Raw genomic sequence first — 17349 nt, 5'->3', positions numbered from 1 at the left:
ATCTGCTCTTACTGATGGAACAGCTGTACAATTCCAACATCTTCTTTTAATGCTTTAATGTTGCATCATGCAACATGTATAAATTTAAAGCGAGGTTGCAATACTAGTTTGAAAGTTGCCTTACAAAATACTTGTTAAAAAACATGTTGGATCTTGTTAGTTCAGATATAAGTGCTGCTGATTTCATATGTAGCTACCACCTTCATTGCTATTTTATTTTAAATTAATTTTTCTTGCTTCCCTCAACAATTTTATTGCATTATTTCTAGTCATATGTTTCTGTGACCTCGCTGATTGAATTGCACTTCCCTCTTGCACCTTCTCACCAGCCACAGTACTGTAACATCGTTTAATAAAGTCACAAATAACATTCTGTGACTTTGGTGATAAATTATCCCTCCTCATCCTTCTCAAACAGTTTGCAGCCTTCGACACAGTTGACCACATCACCTCCCAATAATGCCTCTGCTCTTTTGTCAGCTGAGTGAAACTGCTTTAGCTTGGATCCATTCTTAACTTAAATCATAGCCACAGAATCACAAGGAAAATTTTCCCTTCCTACTGTCACTCCATTGCCTTCTGAGTTCCCGAAAGATTAATTCTTGGCTCCTCCTATTTCTCATTTATATACTCCCCATTGACAATATCATCTGAAAATAGAACATCAGGTTCCACCTGCATGTTGACATTGCTTGACTCCATTTTGCCATCACCTCTCTTAACCTCTCCATTTCTTATGATTTGTCACACTGCTTGTCCAACATGCAGAATTGGATGAACAAAAATGTCCTCCAACTAAATATTGGCAAGACTGAAGCCAATGGCTTTAGTTCCTGCCACAAACTCTGTTCCCTAACTACTGTTTCCATCCCTTACAAGCGAGACTACTTGTAGCCTTGTGTGTTTAATGCTCCAGATGAGTTTCTGGCCACTTATCTGCATCACCAATTTTGGCCGTGGTAACATTTCTGGACTCTGACACTGACTTGGCTCATCTTTCGACATTCATTCATGTGTTTGTTACCTCTAGATTTTAGCATTCCAATGTTGTCCTAGCTGGTCTCCCATGTTCCATACTGCATAAACTTGTGATCATTCAAAACTCTGCTACCCTGATCTTAACTAGCTCTAAGTCTCATTCATTCATCATCCCTGTACTCGTTGACCTAAACTAGTTCCCACTCTGACAATGATTCAATTTGAAAATCCTCATGTTAGCTTTCAAATCCTTCAACGGTCTTGGCCCTCCCCATCTCTGTCAGCACATCCAGCCCTGCAGGTTTTCCAGACCTCTGCACTACTCTGATTCTGGCCTGTTGTGCATTCCCAATTTTAATTGTTTCACCACTGATGGCCATGCTTTCAGCTGCATCGGCCCTGGTCAGTATCAGTGACCTGCAGTGCCAGCTCTGGCTCAGCTGCTCAGTGATCACTCCTATCTCTGTCGAAAGTTCAAATGGCTTAAAGTCCATCTCAGGACTTAAGCACAAAGACCTAGGCTGTCACTGCATGCAGTACTGAAAGAGTGCTGCATTGTTGAAGGTGCCATCTTTCGAATGGGAATTAATCTTAAGACCCCTTCTTCCTTGTCCGATGGGTGTAAAAAGATTCCATGGCACAATTTTGAAGAAGGGCAGCTAAAGTCTTTTCCCTAAGCTCTAGAATTCCCTTGCTAAATATCTCTGCCTTTGTACCTCATCGCTCATCTTTTAAGATGTTCCTTTAAAACAACCTCATTGATCAAACTTTTGTCATCTGACCTGCTTCTGTGACTCTCTCAAATTTTGTTTTATTCCTAATTCTTTTGCTAACCATGTTAGGCTATGTGTCTCCATCAATGTCTTTTTCGGTGTCTTTTTACCTGCCGGAATGCAGAGCACTGACTGGTTGATTGTACGAGTACACCAAAGTCAACTGAACACCGCCATTGACACATTTCATACCTCTTGAAAAATATTCTGCATTTCTGTTCTTACAACCAAACATCTGCATATTATACTCCATCTGCCACCTTATTACAGCAAATCTGAGATATAGACAGGTGAGTTAAGTGTGTAATAAGGTGGCAGATTTGCATTCCACCTAACTTGTGTTATCAGAGGGCAGCACGGTGGCGCAGTGGGTTAGCCCTGCTGCCTCATGGCACCGAGGTCCCAGGTTCGATCCCGGCTCTGGGTCACTGTTCTTGTGGAGTTTGCACATTCTCCCCGTGTTTGCGTGGGTTTCGCCCCCACAACCCAAAGATGTGCAGGATAGGTGGATTGAACACGCTAAATTGCCCCTTAATTGGAAAAAAAATGAATTGGGTACACAAAATTATTATTTTTTTAACTTGTGTTATCAGCAAACCTGGATAGGTTTTGTTTTCTGTGAAGGTAGACACAATATTTGCCCCAACATCTCTGCCGTTTTATCATTCCCCCTGAAAATTTGTCCTGACTCTACTTCTTAGGCATCCTTACTTTAGCTATCGTCATCCTTTTTATATACATTAGACCACCACCATGCTACTCATAGATTGTTAACAGTCCAGAAGGAAGCATTCAGTCCATCGTGGCTCAACTGGCTTTTTTTGTGTTTTTGTTCAGAGAGAAATGGGAAAGCATTGTTTAAAGAATTGTTATAACCCTAATAACATGATATTCAAGGGGTGTCTTCTTGGAAATTATTGCATAGTTGGTATATTACACAACTAAAAGATCATTCCACCCAGACAAATAATCTGGCAATGTCCTGCAGTGAAAAGGTGACGTACGTTCTTCAATACAAATTTTAAAAGCTTAATATTAAATTATATAAAGTTTAACTATATACATATGCACAATATCACTCCCCTCCTCACTGGTTGTGAACTTTGAACAGTCAATTTTGCAAGTACAACTACCAATGGAAACCAAAAGAATGTGAATATTGAGAAAGCAGCATAGTGTATATAAAATACCCATTTGTTCATTAAATAATACATGTATAGCACATACCCACATTAAATAAAATCTCCGGTGTATGTGAATAAAGACATTGTGGCATAACAGCATAGTGCATGTGCAAGAACATAAGAATTACGAGCAGCCCTAGAGCCTGCTCCACCGATACGATCGTGGTTGATCTTCTTTTGGCCTCAACTCCACTTTCCTGTCTGCCCCCATAACTACCCTGTTTAAAAAAAAAAAAAAAAAAAATCTATCTAACTCAACCTTGAATAAATTCAATGACAGCCTCCATTACTTGCTGGGGAAGATAATTTGACAGACAAATGAAAAGAGAATAAACTTCTCCTTAACTTAGTCTTAAATAGGAGGCCCCTAATTTTTAAGCTGTATTCCCCAATTCTAGACTCCCTTACAAGGGGGATCATGCTCTCAGGATCCTCTCTGTCAGGCCCCCTCAGGATCTTGTGTTTCAATAAGATCACCTCATTCTTCTGAACTCAAATGGGTACTGCTCAACCTTTCTTCATTATATACCCTTCATCCTATTCATCCCAGGAATCTGTTGAGTGAACTTTCTCTGGACTGCTATTGCAGGTTCCTTTCCTGCCCTGAGATGGTGTCCCAAATCCTGCCATCAGGCAGACATCACAACCTTCTGGAAATGAACCAAATTCACACTCAGTCTACATCTCACTTAGTATAGTCTCCTCTCCATTCCCCTCCTTAATCCATGCATTTCAGAGAGGCTCAGTAATCTCACAGTTAAGAAAGCTGCCATTATCAGAAATCAATCCAACTAACAAAAAGTTATTTCAAGTTGTTGGAACAACTTATTAATTTGACGTCATATGTCAAAAGCTGGGGAATACGTGAAATTAAGCAGGGAGCACTTGATCGGCAGCTCACCCACTCAAATGGAACTATAAGTCTGAAAGAATTAAGTAGGGTGAAAGTTGAATAAAACGCAGTGGCATGTTGACTGGTGTTACACCCATCTTATGAGTATGGTATGTTGGACTGAGACCAATGATTCCGAAAGCTGAAGCCAAAATAAAGCACTTTGGACAGGAAAACGTAGGTTTTGATTAAACATTATCTTTATTTAGAAAAAGATACCAAATTGGAAACAAACGAAGAGCAAAAGGAGGGAAGAGTGAAACCTGGACGCCATCCATACATCCACAAACCATTTCTATATTCAAAATATTATAGTGATTCAGATGATGAAGAAACAGTGGTTCAGCGTCGACAGTCGATTGTAAGTTAGAGCTATTCCTTACTGTTGTGACAGCATTGAAATCTTACACTTGGAAATTGAGGGTGTGGAGTGAATGGGACAATTCGAAGAAGTGATTGTCATTTGTATTTTATTTTTTTGGTACTGTTATATTAGAAAATTGGCTTGGTGAAATTGGTGACAACGACAGTGAGTAATTTGTTGCAGATTACTTCACTAATTTACTCTAATCCATTTGTTGCTTCAATTTCTGAACTGCCAGTTTCTTTCGATACCAGGGATTCCAATCTAATATTAAAAATGAAAATGCTGGAAATATTCAGCTCAGGAACATCCATAGAGCGAGACACTGTAGTACCTGTGGAGCGAGAAATAGGAGTACCATTGCAGTATAGAACGACCTTTCACCAGAACTGGAAAAGTTAGAGATGTAACGGACTTTAAGCAAGTACAGAGGCAAATGTTGGGGAGAATGGGACAGAACAAAGGAAAGTTTGCTACAGTGGAAGGTAGGAGTGATTGACTAGGCAAAAGCGAGTGTTCATGGAACACAAGCGGACAAGAAACAGAATATAAGTTTGGAGGCGGTGTATATGGAGATCACAGGAAATTCAGCCACTACTGTAAGAAAAAATAGGGGCAGAGATTGTGATGAAATCATTGAAATCGATTTTGAGTCCAGAAAGCTGTCTGGGCCTGATAGAAGGCAAGGTGCTATTGCACCAGGCCATGGGCACAGATCAGAATGGGAAAGAGAATTGAAATGACAGGGCCTGAAGCATGGGGTTATGCTTCTGGACAGAACAATTTCACCCCACCACAGGTCTCTCCTTTTGATCACCTGCCCATCCCTGCCCCTTTTCCTGTCTTTCAACTTGCTTAAAAATCTGTTACGTCTCTTGACCTGTAAAGTTAATTCTGTCTCTATGAATGTTCCTGAGCTGAGTATTTCCAGCTTTTACTGTTTTTATTTGTTTCCCAGTTATCTTTTGCTTTGGCATTCCATATAATTCCCGCATGCAGATTACAGTTATGAACTTCACTCGCGGTCTGTGATCCATCTTATTACATAACTGAGAAATATTTGGAGTGGAATACTGAGATGCTAATCTGGTATTGTGTAAATTGAAGTATAGGAACCAAGAATAAAATAGATGTTTATTTCATATAAATCTCATGATGTCTGGAATCCGTTAAATCGTAGCAGACATATTTAATTCTGAACCAATTTATGCTTGAGTATCAGATGCTCAGGCACATGGTTACTGGTTTCACTTTCAACAAGTATGGAATACAAGTCCCTAGCCACCTCTATAATAAAACACTTGGTTTTGTCCACTTATTGTGTAAGGCATGGATCATATTTATCTTTTGTTTGTGTGAGGAAACACCAAAATGTCCAAACAGAAGATGATTAAAAACCAGAAGACATGGAAGAAATATTGCTATGAACAGAATTTGATGAGGTAGCAGTAGACTTTGGCTGGCAGTTCTCTATGCTAGGTAAAGTTATGATGCTTTTACCATCTATTTACATAGGCGAAAGAGAAAGCAGAGCGATTACTTAGGCGGCAGTGGAACAGGGAAAGGGGTGCAGAGAAGCTCAAACATACGGAAAATGAAAAAGAAAGACCAGCAGAAGAGACGCGGAGAGACGAAGAAAATCTCCAAACGCTGGGGAAAGGTAAATGTCATAAAGCAGGTAGGCTAAAAGGACTGGCCACTTTCAGAAGCCAGGGAGAAGATAAAGTTTGCAGGTAAGGTTGGGGTTGGGGGAGGAGGGGGGGGTCGTCAGTGGATGGGGAGAATCACGTGATCAGAGCAGAGGTGTTTTGGGGGGGGGGGGGGGGGGTTGAAAAAGAAAAATAGCCATGGACGCGGAAAGAGGTTAGGGACAGCAAAATCAAAAAGAAAGGGCTTACAGAAATGCAAATCACAGCACGGATCCAGCTAAATGGGATAGATACAAAGACCAGCAACGGGTCACAAAGGAGCTTATAAGAGCTACAAAAAGGGATTATGAAAAGAAACTGGCAAGGGACATCAAAATCAATAAAAATAAATGTTATAGTTATAGAAAGGGAAAGCAGGCAATGAAGCGCAATGTAGGCCCATGAAAAGCTGAAAATGGAGATATTGTCAGTGATAATGGGGATATGGCAGACATTTTTAAAAATATTTTTATTCTACTCCTTTTTCACATTTTCTCCCAAATTTACACCCAACAATAAACAATAATGAGTAACGAATGCAATGTCAATCCCCATATCAATAACAACAATCCCATCCTCCCATCAAACCCCCAAACATTAGCCTGCATGTGAAAATGAAATGAAAATCGCTTTTTGTCACAAGTGGGCTTCAAATAAAGTTATTGTGAAAGCCCCTAGTCGCCACATTCCGGCACCTGTTCGGGGAGGCTGGTACGGGAATTGAACCGTGCTGCTGGCCTGCCTTGGTCTGCTTTAAAAGCCAGCTCTTTAACTCTGCTAAACCAGCCCCATTACATAAACAAATAACAAAAAGGAATCGGGAATCACCCGTTGTCACCATTAACACATACAGTCCCTCTCCCCAAATTCTCCCAGCCCCCCCCCCCCCCCCCCCCCCCCCCCCCCCCCAAACTCTCATAATCCCCCACCCATAATGTTCGATGTAATCCAATTCTCAAAAGTGCATAATGAATAACGCCCATGAATTGTAGAACCCCTCCATCCTTCCCCTCAGCTCAAATTTGACCTTTACAAGCGTCAAGAATTGCAGCATGTCCCCCCGCCACGTCAGGGCACAGGGTGGAGAGGTTGCTCGCCATCCTAACAGGATCTGCCTTCGGGCGATCAACAAGGCGAAGGCTACAACATCTGCCTCCGCACCCGTTTCCAACGCCGGCTGGTCCGACACTCCGAATATGGCCTCCTGAGGGCCCGGGTCCAGTTTCACGTGCACCACTTCAGAGATTGCCCTAAAAACCTCCTTCCAGTAATCCTCCAGCTTTGGACAGGACCAAAACATATAAACGTGGTTTGCGGGGCCCTCCCGCAAAAACGCTCACACACATCTTCTACCCCCTCAAAGAGCAGGCTTATCCCTGCCCTTGTAAGGTGCGCTATATACACCACCTTCAGCTGTATCAGCCCCAATCTCGCGCACGAGGTGGAGACGTTCACCCTCCGGAGCACCTCACACCAGAACCCCTCCTCCATACCCTCTCCAACTCTTCCTCCCACTTTGCCTTGATCCCTTCCAGTGGTGCCTTTTCCTTTTCCAAAATAGCTCTGTAAACCACCGACACTACCCCCTTTTCCAGTCCCCCTGTCGTCAGCAGCTCCTCCAGCAATGTGGAAGCCGGCTTTACCGGGAAGCTCTGTGTCTCCTTTCTGGCAAAGTCTCGAACCGGCATGTATTTAAATATTTCCCCCTGCTGCAGCCCATACTTTTCTCCCAGCTCCTTCAATCCTGCAAACCGACTCCCAAGAAACAAATCTTTTAGTGTCCTAATTCCTTTCTCCTCCCATCTCTGAAAATTTCCATCCCACTTCCCTGGCTCAAATCTATGGGCCTGGATTCTCCGAAAATGGGGCTATGTCCCCACGCCCCACGGAAAATTGGCGCAAATCACTGACATTTTTCAAAACATCCGGAGTGATTTTCCGATTTCAAGAGGGATAGCCCCGGCGTGTGGCCCTGCACTTTCGGCTGCGGGTCAGCGCATGCGCGTGGTGGACTTTTTCGCACCGGCCGTTTTCGCAACATGGTGGAGCCACGCAGCGGGCTGGTGTGGAAGAAGTTAGCGCTCCCCCCCCCCCCCCCCCTCCATCGCGCGCGCCGATCATCAGCCCCGAACTCGGTGGGAACTCGGCCATTCGACCACGGAAAATCGCTGCGGGGGCCTCTTTCAACGGCCGTCAACCGCGCGCGCGTGGCTGTCTGCGATTCTCCAGCCCGCGGAGAATCGCGTCCCGGCGTCGGAGTCGATCGCAGGTTTGAGACCCCATGATCCGCGCCGAGCACGATTTCGGAGCGGAGGCTCAGAAAATCTCAGCCACGGTTCTCCCGAATCGGCATTTCCCTTGACCCTGCCCCCAGAGGTAGACCATCCCACCGTGCCAGATCAGCCTTCACCCTCCCACCAAACTAGAACTGTTGTCCCTATGAAGCCCCCCACCACCAATCCCGAGCAACCTGCACCCCCAGGTTTCTAAAGTGAGTCCCCGTCCTACTGAATAGCAGCCCCCCACCCCCGGCCGAGTCGCCACAAAATATTCACTCTTGTCGAGATTTAATTTGTACCCCGAGAAAGACCCAAGCACCCGAAGCAGCTCCAGTATTCCCCTGATTGACACACGCGGTTCCAACACATATAATAACAAGTCATCGGCATATAAGGGCACCCTATGCTCTATTCTCCCCCCCCCCCCCCCGCACTATTCCTTTCCATACCCTCGAGTTTCTTAACGCGATGGTCAATGGCTCAATCGTGAGTGCAACCAGCAGGGGGGACATAGCACATCCCTGCCTAGTCCCACAGTGGAGAGAAAAGTATTCTGAGCTGATGTTATTTGTGCGGATACTCGCCCTCGGCTCCTTATACAGTAGCTTTACCCAGTCCACAAATCTTGGTTCGATCCCAAACCTCTCCAGAACTGCTATCAATTACCCCCATTCTACTGGGTCAAACGTTTTCTCGGCGTACAATGCCACAACCACCTCTGTTTCCTTCCCCTCCGCCGGTGCCATAACCACGTTCAATACCCTCCCAATGTTCGAAAAGAGCTGCTTCCCTCTCTCAAACCTCGTCTGATCTTCACCTATCACCTTCGGGAGGCACTCCTCTAGCCTACCTGCCAGTACCCTGGCCAATATCGTTGCGTCCACGCTTAAAAGTGATATGGGCATATACGACCCACACTCCGTCGAATCCTTATCTATTTTAAGCAACGGAAATCGATGCCTGCCCCAAAGTTTGTGGTAACATCCCCTTCCCTATTGCCTCCTCAAACAATCAGAGGTACCAGCTTATCTTTGAATTTTTTATAATATTCCACCGGAAACCCACCTGGCCCTGCCACCTTCCCCAACTGCATCCTCTCAATCGCATCTTTTATCTCTTGCTCCACTATCGCCCGTTCTAATGTGGCCCTGTCCCCCTCCCCTAACCTCGGGTACTCCAGCCCATCTAGAAATTCCTGCATCTCCCGGCCTCTCCCAGGTGGCTCTGACCTGCACAACCTCTCATAGAATTCCTTAAAGACCTTGTTAATCTGACCTGGAGCTACCACCAACTTCCCTGCCCTGTCATGCAACTGGACAATTTTCTTTGCCGCAGCCTCCCTCTGGAGCTGACCTGCCTTCTCTCCATGCTCGTAAACTGCACCACTTGCTCGCCTCAATTGGCATACCGCCTTCCTGGTTGATAGTCGGTCAAAGCTCATCTGAAGTTCATTTCTCTTTTCCAACTTCGCTGGGTCCCCATCTTCTGCATACCTCCTATCTACCTCCAGCATCTCATCTATTACCCTCTGATGCTGCAACCTCTCCTCTTTGTCTAGCCTAGCCTTGAACGTGATCACCTCACCCCTCATCACCACCTTTAGAGCCTCCCAGATAACCGCCTTCGGACCTCGCCCGTGCAGTTGAAACCTACATATTCCTCGATTACTTTTTCAATTTTTGTCACAGTCCCTTGGTCCCCCAACGTCCCACATCTAACTTCCTCCCTTGTCTCTGTACCACCCCCTTCTCCAGGGCCATACCAACCCAATGGGGAGCATGATCTGATATTGCAATTGCCGGGTACTCCGTCCTCTTAACCCGAACCAGCAGCCCCATTCCACCATCAAAATGTCGATCCGTGAGTACACATTATGGACCGCTGAGAATCCCTCGGCTGCAGAAACCTCCAAGAGTCCACCCCTCCAATGCCTTTTACCCCCCCCGGACGGGACCAGCGAGCGCGGCCGTGACCTGTCCAACCTTGGCTCCTGCATCAAATTACATTCCCCCCACACTATCAGTTTGTGCGTGTTCAAGTGTCGGGGATGGCCCCACACACCTTTGTGAATCCCACATTGTCCCAATTGGGACCATATATACTTAACAGTGCCACTAGCCTCCCCCCCCCCCCCCCCCCCAGCACCCCTGTCACAATCACATACCTACCCCCTGATCTGCAACCACCTTCTCCATCTGGAACCATACCCTTTTGCTGACCATTAACGCTACCCGCGAGCCCTTCCGTCAAATCCAGAGTGAAACATCTGACTAACCCAGTTCTTCTGAAGTCTCACTTGATCCTTCACCCTCAAGTGAGTCTCCTGCAGCATTGCTACATCCTGCCTTCAAACTTTTAAGATGCGCAGGCACCCTTGACCTCTTGACTGGGCCTCCCAACCCCCTCACGTTCCACTTGACTATCCTAACTGGAGGGTCTCTCTCACCCCGCCCCCCTCTTATCCACTATCATACCACCTGGCCCTGTCGAATGAGCCTGATCTGCCCCCATCCATTATTAACATCAAACCCCCTCCTCCCCCTCTCCCTCCCAGAATCTCCCCCTGCACTTCCCCTCGAAAAAAATCTCTCCCGGTATCGATCCTTCCGCCCACCCATCGAAACCTGCTAACCAGGCTCCAACGTCCGCAGCCCTCCTCTCACCTCATCTCCATTCACTAGCCGACTTCAGTTAGCTACTGCAGGTGCCCCCCCCCCCAGCAAAAGGCATACCGTCTCCTCCCACCCAGTTCCAGAAGAAAAAGAAAACAATCTAACCCATACAATTCAACAAAATAACATTTAACCATTGCAGCAACAAAAAAGGGAACAAAAATGCCAATCAAACCAAACAAAAACTTAAACTCTATAACAATGTGAAGTCAAGTAAGTTACAATACAGATCAATGAAAAGAAAGTTATAACATTTATATATTTCCAGCTCTCTATTCACAGTCCACGATCTCTCTTCCAGCTCCACTCCACACTTCTGTCCCAAGCCTTCTGCCTTCATGAACGCCTCAGCTGCCTCCACTGTATCAAAATAAAAATAAAAAATTTAAACTTAGAGTACCCAAATCATTTTTTCCAATTAAGGGACAATTTAGTGTGGTCAATCCACCTATCCTGCACATCTTTGGGTTGTGGGGCGAAACCCACGCAAACACTGGGAGAATGTGCAAACTCCACACGGACAGTGACCCAGAGCCGGGATCGAACCTGGGACCTCGGCGCAGTGATGCAGCAATGCTAACTACTGCACCACCACCATGCCGCCCAAAATAAAAATCTTTGACATTGTACGTCATCCTCCGCTTTGCTGGGTACACCATACCAAATTGCACCCCGTTGTTGCACAGTGCTGCCTTCACTTGGCTGAATGCCGCTCACTTCTTCGCCAACTCCACTGTCAAGCCCTGGTAAATCCAAACTCTGGCATCACCCCACTGCATCTCCCGCTTCTGCTTCGCCCAGCTTAACACCTCCTTTTGTGGTATTTATGGAAACAGATAATTACTGCTCCTGGCGGCTCATTTACTTTGGGTTTGGGCCTTAACGATCGATGAGCTCGGTCCAGTTCATAAGGGGCCTTCACCCTCCCCCATCAACTCCGCCAGCATCTTAGCACAGTACTCTGTTGGCCTTGAGCCCTCTGCCCCTTCAGGCAAGCCCACAATTCTCAGATTGTGCACCCTCGAGCGGTTCTCCAAGTTATCGAGCTTTGCTCGGAGTCCTCTGTTGATCTGCACCACCCTCCGCAACTCGTCTCCCATCAAGGTGAGCTGGTCGCTGTGCTGCGACACTGCCTCCTCCACTTCCTTCACCTTTTCACCTTGTTCTCTCACCTCGGACGATGTCTTTGCCACAGCTAACCTCCACCAACGATTTCAGTGCGACCGCCATCTTCCTCAATGCCTCCATGTGGCTCACAAACCGCTTCTCCAGCTCCACAGCCATCACCACAGTCATCTTTTCCACTATAAGTAGTGCGGCCCCACCACACGGTCCGGCATCCGCCATCTTGTCAGCGCTTTTACTGGTCCTCTCATTCGACGGCGAACCCGCAATTCCTCCCTTCTTCATAGCATCCTTATTATTTTTCCCCTTTCTTCAATGTCATGCTGAGCTCCGCCCCCGCCTCTCACTTAGGGCTTGATGCCCCCTGCTCCTCCGCCTGCCAGACACTCCCGCAGGGCTCCTCACCGGCTCCAAACCTGTCCGACCTGGCGCTTGTCCCACAGGCCTCAAAGGCCAAAGAAATCCTGGTCGAAAAAACCACGTGGAAACCCCAGAAAAGGCTGGAATGTCTCGGACCGGCGGGATCCTCTCCTCAACGCTGCCGCTCTGCTCGCACGTGCCACCGGAAACTTTGGGAAATGGCAGACATGTTGAACAATTACTTTGCCTCCTTATTTGCAGTTGAAATGGAGGATAACTGGCTAGAAGTCCTGAAAAAATTAATAGTTAATAGAGGATAGGGACTTAATACAATTGGCGTCAACTAAGAAATGAATGGAGCCAGAGAGTGACAAATCCCCAGGACCAGGGTTTCCATTTGAGGGTGTTAACGGAAGTAGGGGATCATATTGTAGATGTCCTAACTATAATCTTTCAGAGTTCCCTAGATTCAGGAGAAGTCCCTCTGGATTGGTAAATTGCACATGTCATTCCATTTTTTAAGAAGGGTGAAAGGGGCAAACCAGGGAATTATAGACCGGTTAGCCCAACATCTGTGGTGTGGAAATTGCTGGAGTCCATAATCAAAAATAATGCAACTGAACAACTCGAATACTTTTAGTCGATCAGGGAGAGCCAGCATGGATATGTGAAGGGAAGGTCATGTCTGACAAATCTCATTGCATTATTTGAAGGGGTGACCATGGTAGTGGACAAGGATGTTATTTATATGGACTTCCAGCTGGCATTTGATAAAGTCCCACATAAGGGGCTGTTAACTAAGGTGGAAGCTCACGGAGTTGAGGGCAAATTATTGACCTGGTTTAGAAATTGGTAGAGTGGCAGGCGAGTGAAGATAGTGGGTAAGTCGTCAAATTGGCAGAATGTGAATAGTGGTGTCCCACAGGGATCTGTGTTTGGGCCTCAATTATTCTCATTATTCATTAACGATTTGGATGATGGCAAAGAAAATCATATATCCAAATTTGCTGCTGATACAAAGTTAGGTGGCATTGTAGGCAGTCTAGATGATGGCATAAAATTGCGAGGAGAAATTGGCAGATTATGCAAATGGGTGAAATTGTGGTAGATGGAATTGAATGTAAGCATTTTGGACCAAAAGGATAGAGCAGGGTACTTTCTAAACGGGAAGAGGATGTCCAAAGAGACTTGGGGGTTCAGGTGCAGAAGATAATCAAAAAGGCTAATGGAATGCTAGCTGTTATATGTGGAGGATTAGAATGTAAAGACACAGGTTGTGCTGCAGCTTTACAAAACCCTGGTTAGACCCCACTTGGGAGTACTGTGAGCAGTTCTGGACGCACCTTAGGAAGGATATATTGGCCTTCGAGAGAGTGTAATGTAGGTTTACAGAAATTTTAGGAAGAACTTCTTCACTCAAACCGTGGTAGAGGTTTGGAACTCTCTCCCACAAACAGCAGTTGAAGCTAGAATAGTTGTTCATTTTAAATCTGAGATAGATACATTTTTGTTGAGCAAAGATATTAAGTGATATGGGCCCAAGGGAGGTAGATGGACTTAGGCCACAGATCAACCATGATCTCACTAAATGGTGGGACAGGCTCAAGGGGCTGAATGACCTACCCCTGTTCCTATGTTCTTAATTGAGTTAGATTATCCATCCTGACTGCAGGCTAAGGTGACAATTCATTGATGTCTGACATTCAAGTGAATTTTTGAGACCTGATACTAATGTTCTTGAAATGCCAGGAACACCTTAAGCAACTTGCTGTTAAATCTTATGTTCTTCCTTTCTTATCCTCAGCTCCCCTTTCCTTCTTTGGACATAATTGTATTATTGCAGCTACCAACAACATGAGTAGAAAAATACCATCCTGCCTGGAATCACAACTATTTCCATATGTAAATGATGCAACATGCATTGAATAATGCTACCAAATTGAGGGCCTCAGTAGCACAAGCTGAAAAAGATAATGCTTCCAGATGGGGGTGGGGAATTGTAGTTGAGGGGTCCAATGCAAGTAGTTGGTGAGATGTGGGGTTGGGGTGTTAACCAAGCAGTCCAGTGGGGGGCTATAGTCAGAGATCCAGTAGGGGGCAGAGAGGGTCAGTGCAATAGTTACCCAGGAGTTAGAAGTGGTTTTAATTATTCTTACTTTTCCTGTAAGGTAGTCGGAACCATCCGAAGTTTGCTGAGTATCAAATGGTTCCTGGTGTAAGGTAACTGCCCAATGGAAGTTTGAACTTCCCATGCAATTGGCAGGCAATCCATCCCTACATGGGGACCTTTGAGGAGGCCCACCCCAGCAGCAGCACCCCCCCCCCCAAAAATGCAATTTAGCCCCCACCCGCCCAGAGATCATAGGTTATGGGGCAATCTGGGAAAATGTGAAGTTAGCCACTTTGGGGGCAAAATCATAAATGCGGTGCAATTTTAAATGCCAAGAAGGTGTCCAAAGGAATCTGGGTGGCCTTGTTCATGATTCGCTAAAAGCTAGCATGCAGGTGCATCAAGCAATTAGAAAGGCAAAATGTATTTGGCCTTTATTGCAAAAGGATTTGAGTACAAGAGTAAAGACATCTTGCTGCAAGTGTATAGAGCCTTGGTGCGTGTACAGTATTGTGTACAATTTTGATTTCCTTACCTAAGGAAGGATATATACAGAGGGAGTGCAAAGAAAGTTTACCAGACTGATTCCTGGGATGGCGGAATTGTTCTATGAGGAGAGATTGAGGAGTCTGGGCCAATGACCTCCAGGGTTTAGAAGAATGAGAGGTGATCTCATTAAAACAAACCATCCTTACAGGTATCGACAGGGTCAATGGAGGTATGTTTCCCATGGCTTGGGGGGTTTACAACCAGGGACAGTCTCAGAATAAGAGTTAAGCTATTTCTGACTGAGATGAGGAGAAGTTTCTTCAGAGGATGGTAAATCTTTGGAATTCTTTACCCCAGAGGACTGTGGAGGTTTAGTCATTGAATATGTTCCAGCCAGATCGATAGTAAAGACGTCATCGATATGATGATAGTGTGGGGAAAGTGATGGTGTGGTAGAAGATCAGCCATGATCCAATTGAATGGCAGAGCACAGCTGATTGCCAAATGGCCTGCTCCTATTTCCTATGTGCCTATATAAAATGTTTAATTTTTGAGGCTCATCTCTTTAAAGTGCCTCAAGCTTAAATTTTAAGCACTTTTATGCTCTCTAAATTTTTATTCCAGGTGTTACCAGTAATTCAGATGTTGAAATGGACTCAAGGCAGATGCAACAACCAGCAGCCCTAATTCCAAAAGTAAACAAAGCCACCTTGAAAGAACAAAAAGTCTTGGAGAAAAAAGTGGCATTAAGAAGAAAAAGAAAAGGAGATTTAAGGTATCATAATTGCTAGAACACTGGGAGAACTGATTTCGGTAAACTATATTTGCTGGCGTAACAAAAAAATGGCTCATCATGTGCTTAGGCTATGTTAGTTGGCAAAAAGCATATACTTGACAAAGGTTATCCCAATAATTATTTCAAATGCCACTGCCCCTCTTTAATTAACTGTCTTTGAATCAGAATTGAAACAGATCAGAAGTTAAGTTTTAAATATATAAGTCAAGACTGCTGGAATGGGTGGGGTATTGGAGGCACCAAGAAAGTTGTATAGTATTTTTAAACAATTAAAATCAATTTAAAGGTAAAACAGTAAAAAGAGATCAAATTGAGCAAAAAAAGGGGACAAGGTGACGAGGGCAGATGTAAAATTGAAAAGATTTCACTTTTACTTTGAAGATCATTTGAACAAATAACTTGGTACTACTGTAATGTTATTATTTACATCTGTATATATTTGGGAAGGCACAATGGTTAGTGCTGCTGCCTCACTGCACCAGGGACCCGGGTTCAATTCTGGCCTTGGGTGACTGTCTGTATGCAGTCTGCACATCCTCCCCGTGTGTGCATGCGTTTCCTCTGGGTGCCCTGGTTTCCTCCACAGTCCAAAGATGTGTAGGTTAGGTGGATTGGCAATGCTAAATTGTCCCTTGGTGTCCAAATATGTGTAGGTTGAGTGGGGGAGTGGGCTTGGTAGGGTGCTCTTTCAGAGGGCTGGTGCAGACTAGATGGGCTCAATGGGCATCTGCACTTTCGGGATTCTGTGAACATTGATATTGGAACTTCCTGATGCTCAAGTAAACATCGACACACAAAATGTAACCCTATTGGATCTTTCCACAGATGCTGGTTGAATTGCTCTGTGTTTTTTGTTTTGCTTTGGATGTCCAACATTAATTTTTTGCCTTTTATTTGATTTCTAATTTTCTAGTGTACTGTCATTGGCAAATGTTGATCAGGCTCTTTTAGTTGTTTTATGGCATTAACCATTTAGATTTGTATTTTTTAAACATAAAATGACAAAACAGACCTGGTTGTGCATGTTGTTTTCACCGCAATTCACCTATCTCAAGTCTCCTTTAGCCACATAACATCTTATGCTGAAAAGATAATCTGAGTGTATTGTTCTTTTGGTAAAGATGCATGTAATCTGTTTTAACACCATTTTTTTTGTTGAGTCCCAAGGCAATGGACCAACTGCAGTTGCGAAAGAATAGCCAAGTCCATATTTTGTTCTTGGGCTGACTGCCAGCTGTTTGAAGTAGCCTGCAACAAATCTTCCACATTAGTGTAATTTAACATGGACTACTCAGTGGAGTTGGGAATTGTCGATGTGAACACGTGTCCCACCACACTCCTTGTGCTCTGACAATGTGCCCTGTTTTTGGATCATTTCTTTGTCAATATAATGTGGGAAAATGAGCAGATTAATGCAAATTCTACATGTACTGGGGAGATATTTCATGTTTACATTATTCTTAAATTGTTATCCATAATTTTCAGAAATCTATCACAGGAACTTGCTTTGCATGAAGATCGAAAAAGAAAGCGTGAACAACCAGAAGAATTTGACGAGATGCAGATTAAAACCGAGGTAGATAATAGGTTTCTCGAATTTGCACATTTTACAGTAGCATAAATGAAATAGCCAGTTCTT

At 44.8% G+C, this 17349-nt stretch overlaps 1 protein-coding gene across 6 annotated transcripts in view; it reads left to right on the top strand.

Annotated features, from left to right (window-relative positions):
* bod1l1 (biorientation of chromosomes in cell division 1-like 1) overlaps nt 1–17349 on the top strand; it is an 85861-nt gene that overhangs the window by 33732 nt on the left and 34780 nt on the right. For all 6 annotated transcript variants that reach the window (XR_011940191.1, XR_011940190.1, XM_072496392.1 and 3 more), the window contains 4 exons: nt 4037–4188; nt 5707–5851; nt 15539–15689; nt 17196–17286. Coding sequence is in view for 4 of the 6 variants with exons in the window: in XM_072496392.1 (XP_072352493.1) it covers nt 4037–4188; nt 5707–5851; nt 15539–15689; nt 17196–17286 (539 nt within the window). In the remaining 2 variants the exon portion in view is untranslated. The remainder of the gene's footprint in view (nt 1–4036; nt 4189–5706; nt 5852–15538; nt 15690–17195; nt 17287–17349) is intronic.

Source organism: Scyliorhinus torazame, chromosome 3, assembly GCF_047496885.1.
Source record: "Scyliorhinus torazame isolate Kashiwa2021f chromosome 3, sScyTor2.1, whole genome shotgun sequence".
NCBI lineage: Eukaryota > Metazoa > Chordata > Chondrichthyes > Carcharhiniformes > Scyliorhinidae > Scyliorhinus > Scyliorhinus torazame.
The sequence above is the reverse complement of the archived record's forward strand: the minus strand, read 5'-3'. Positions and strand labels throughout refer to the sequence as shown.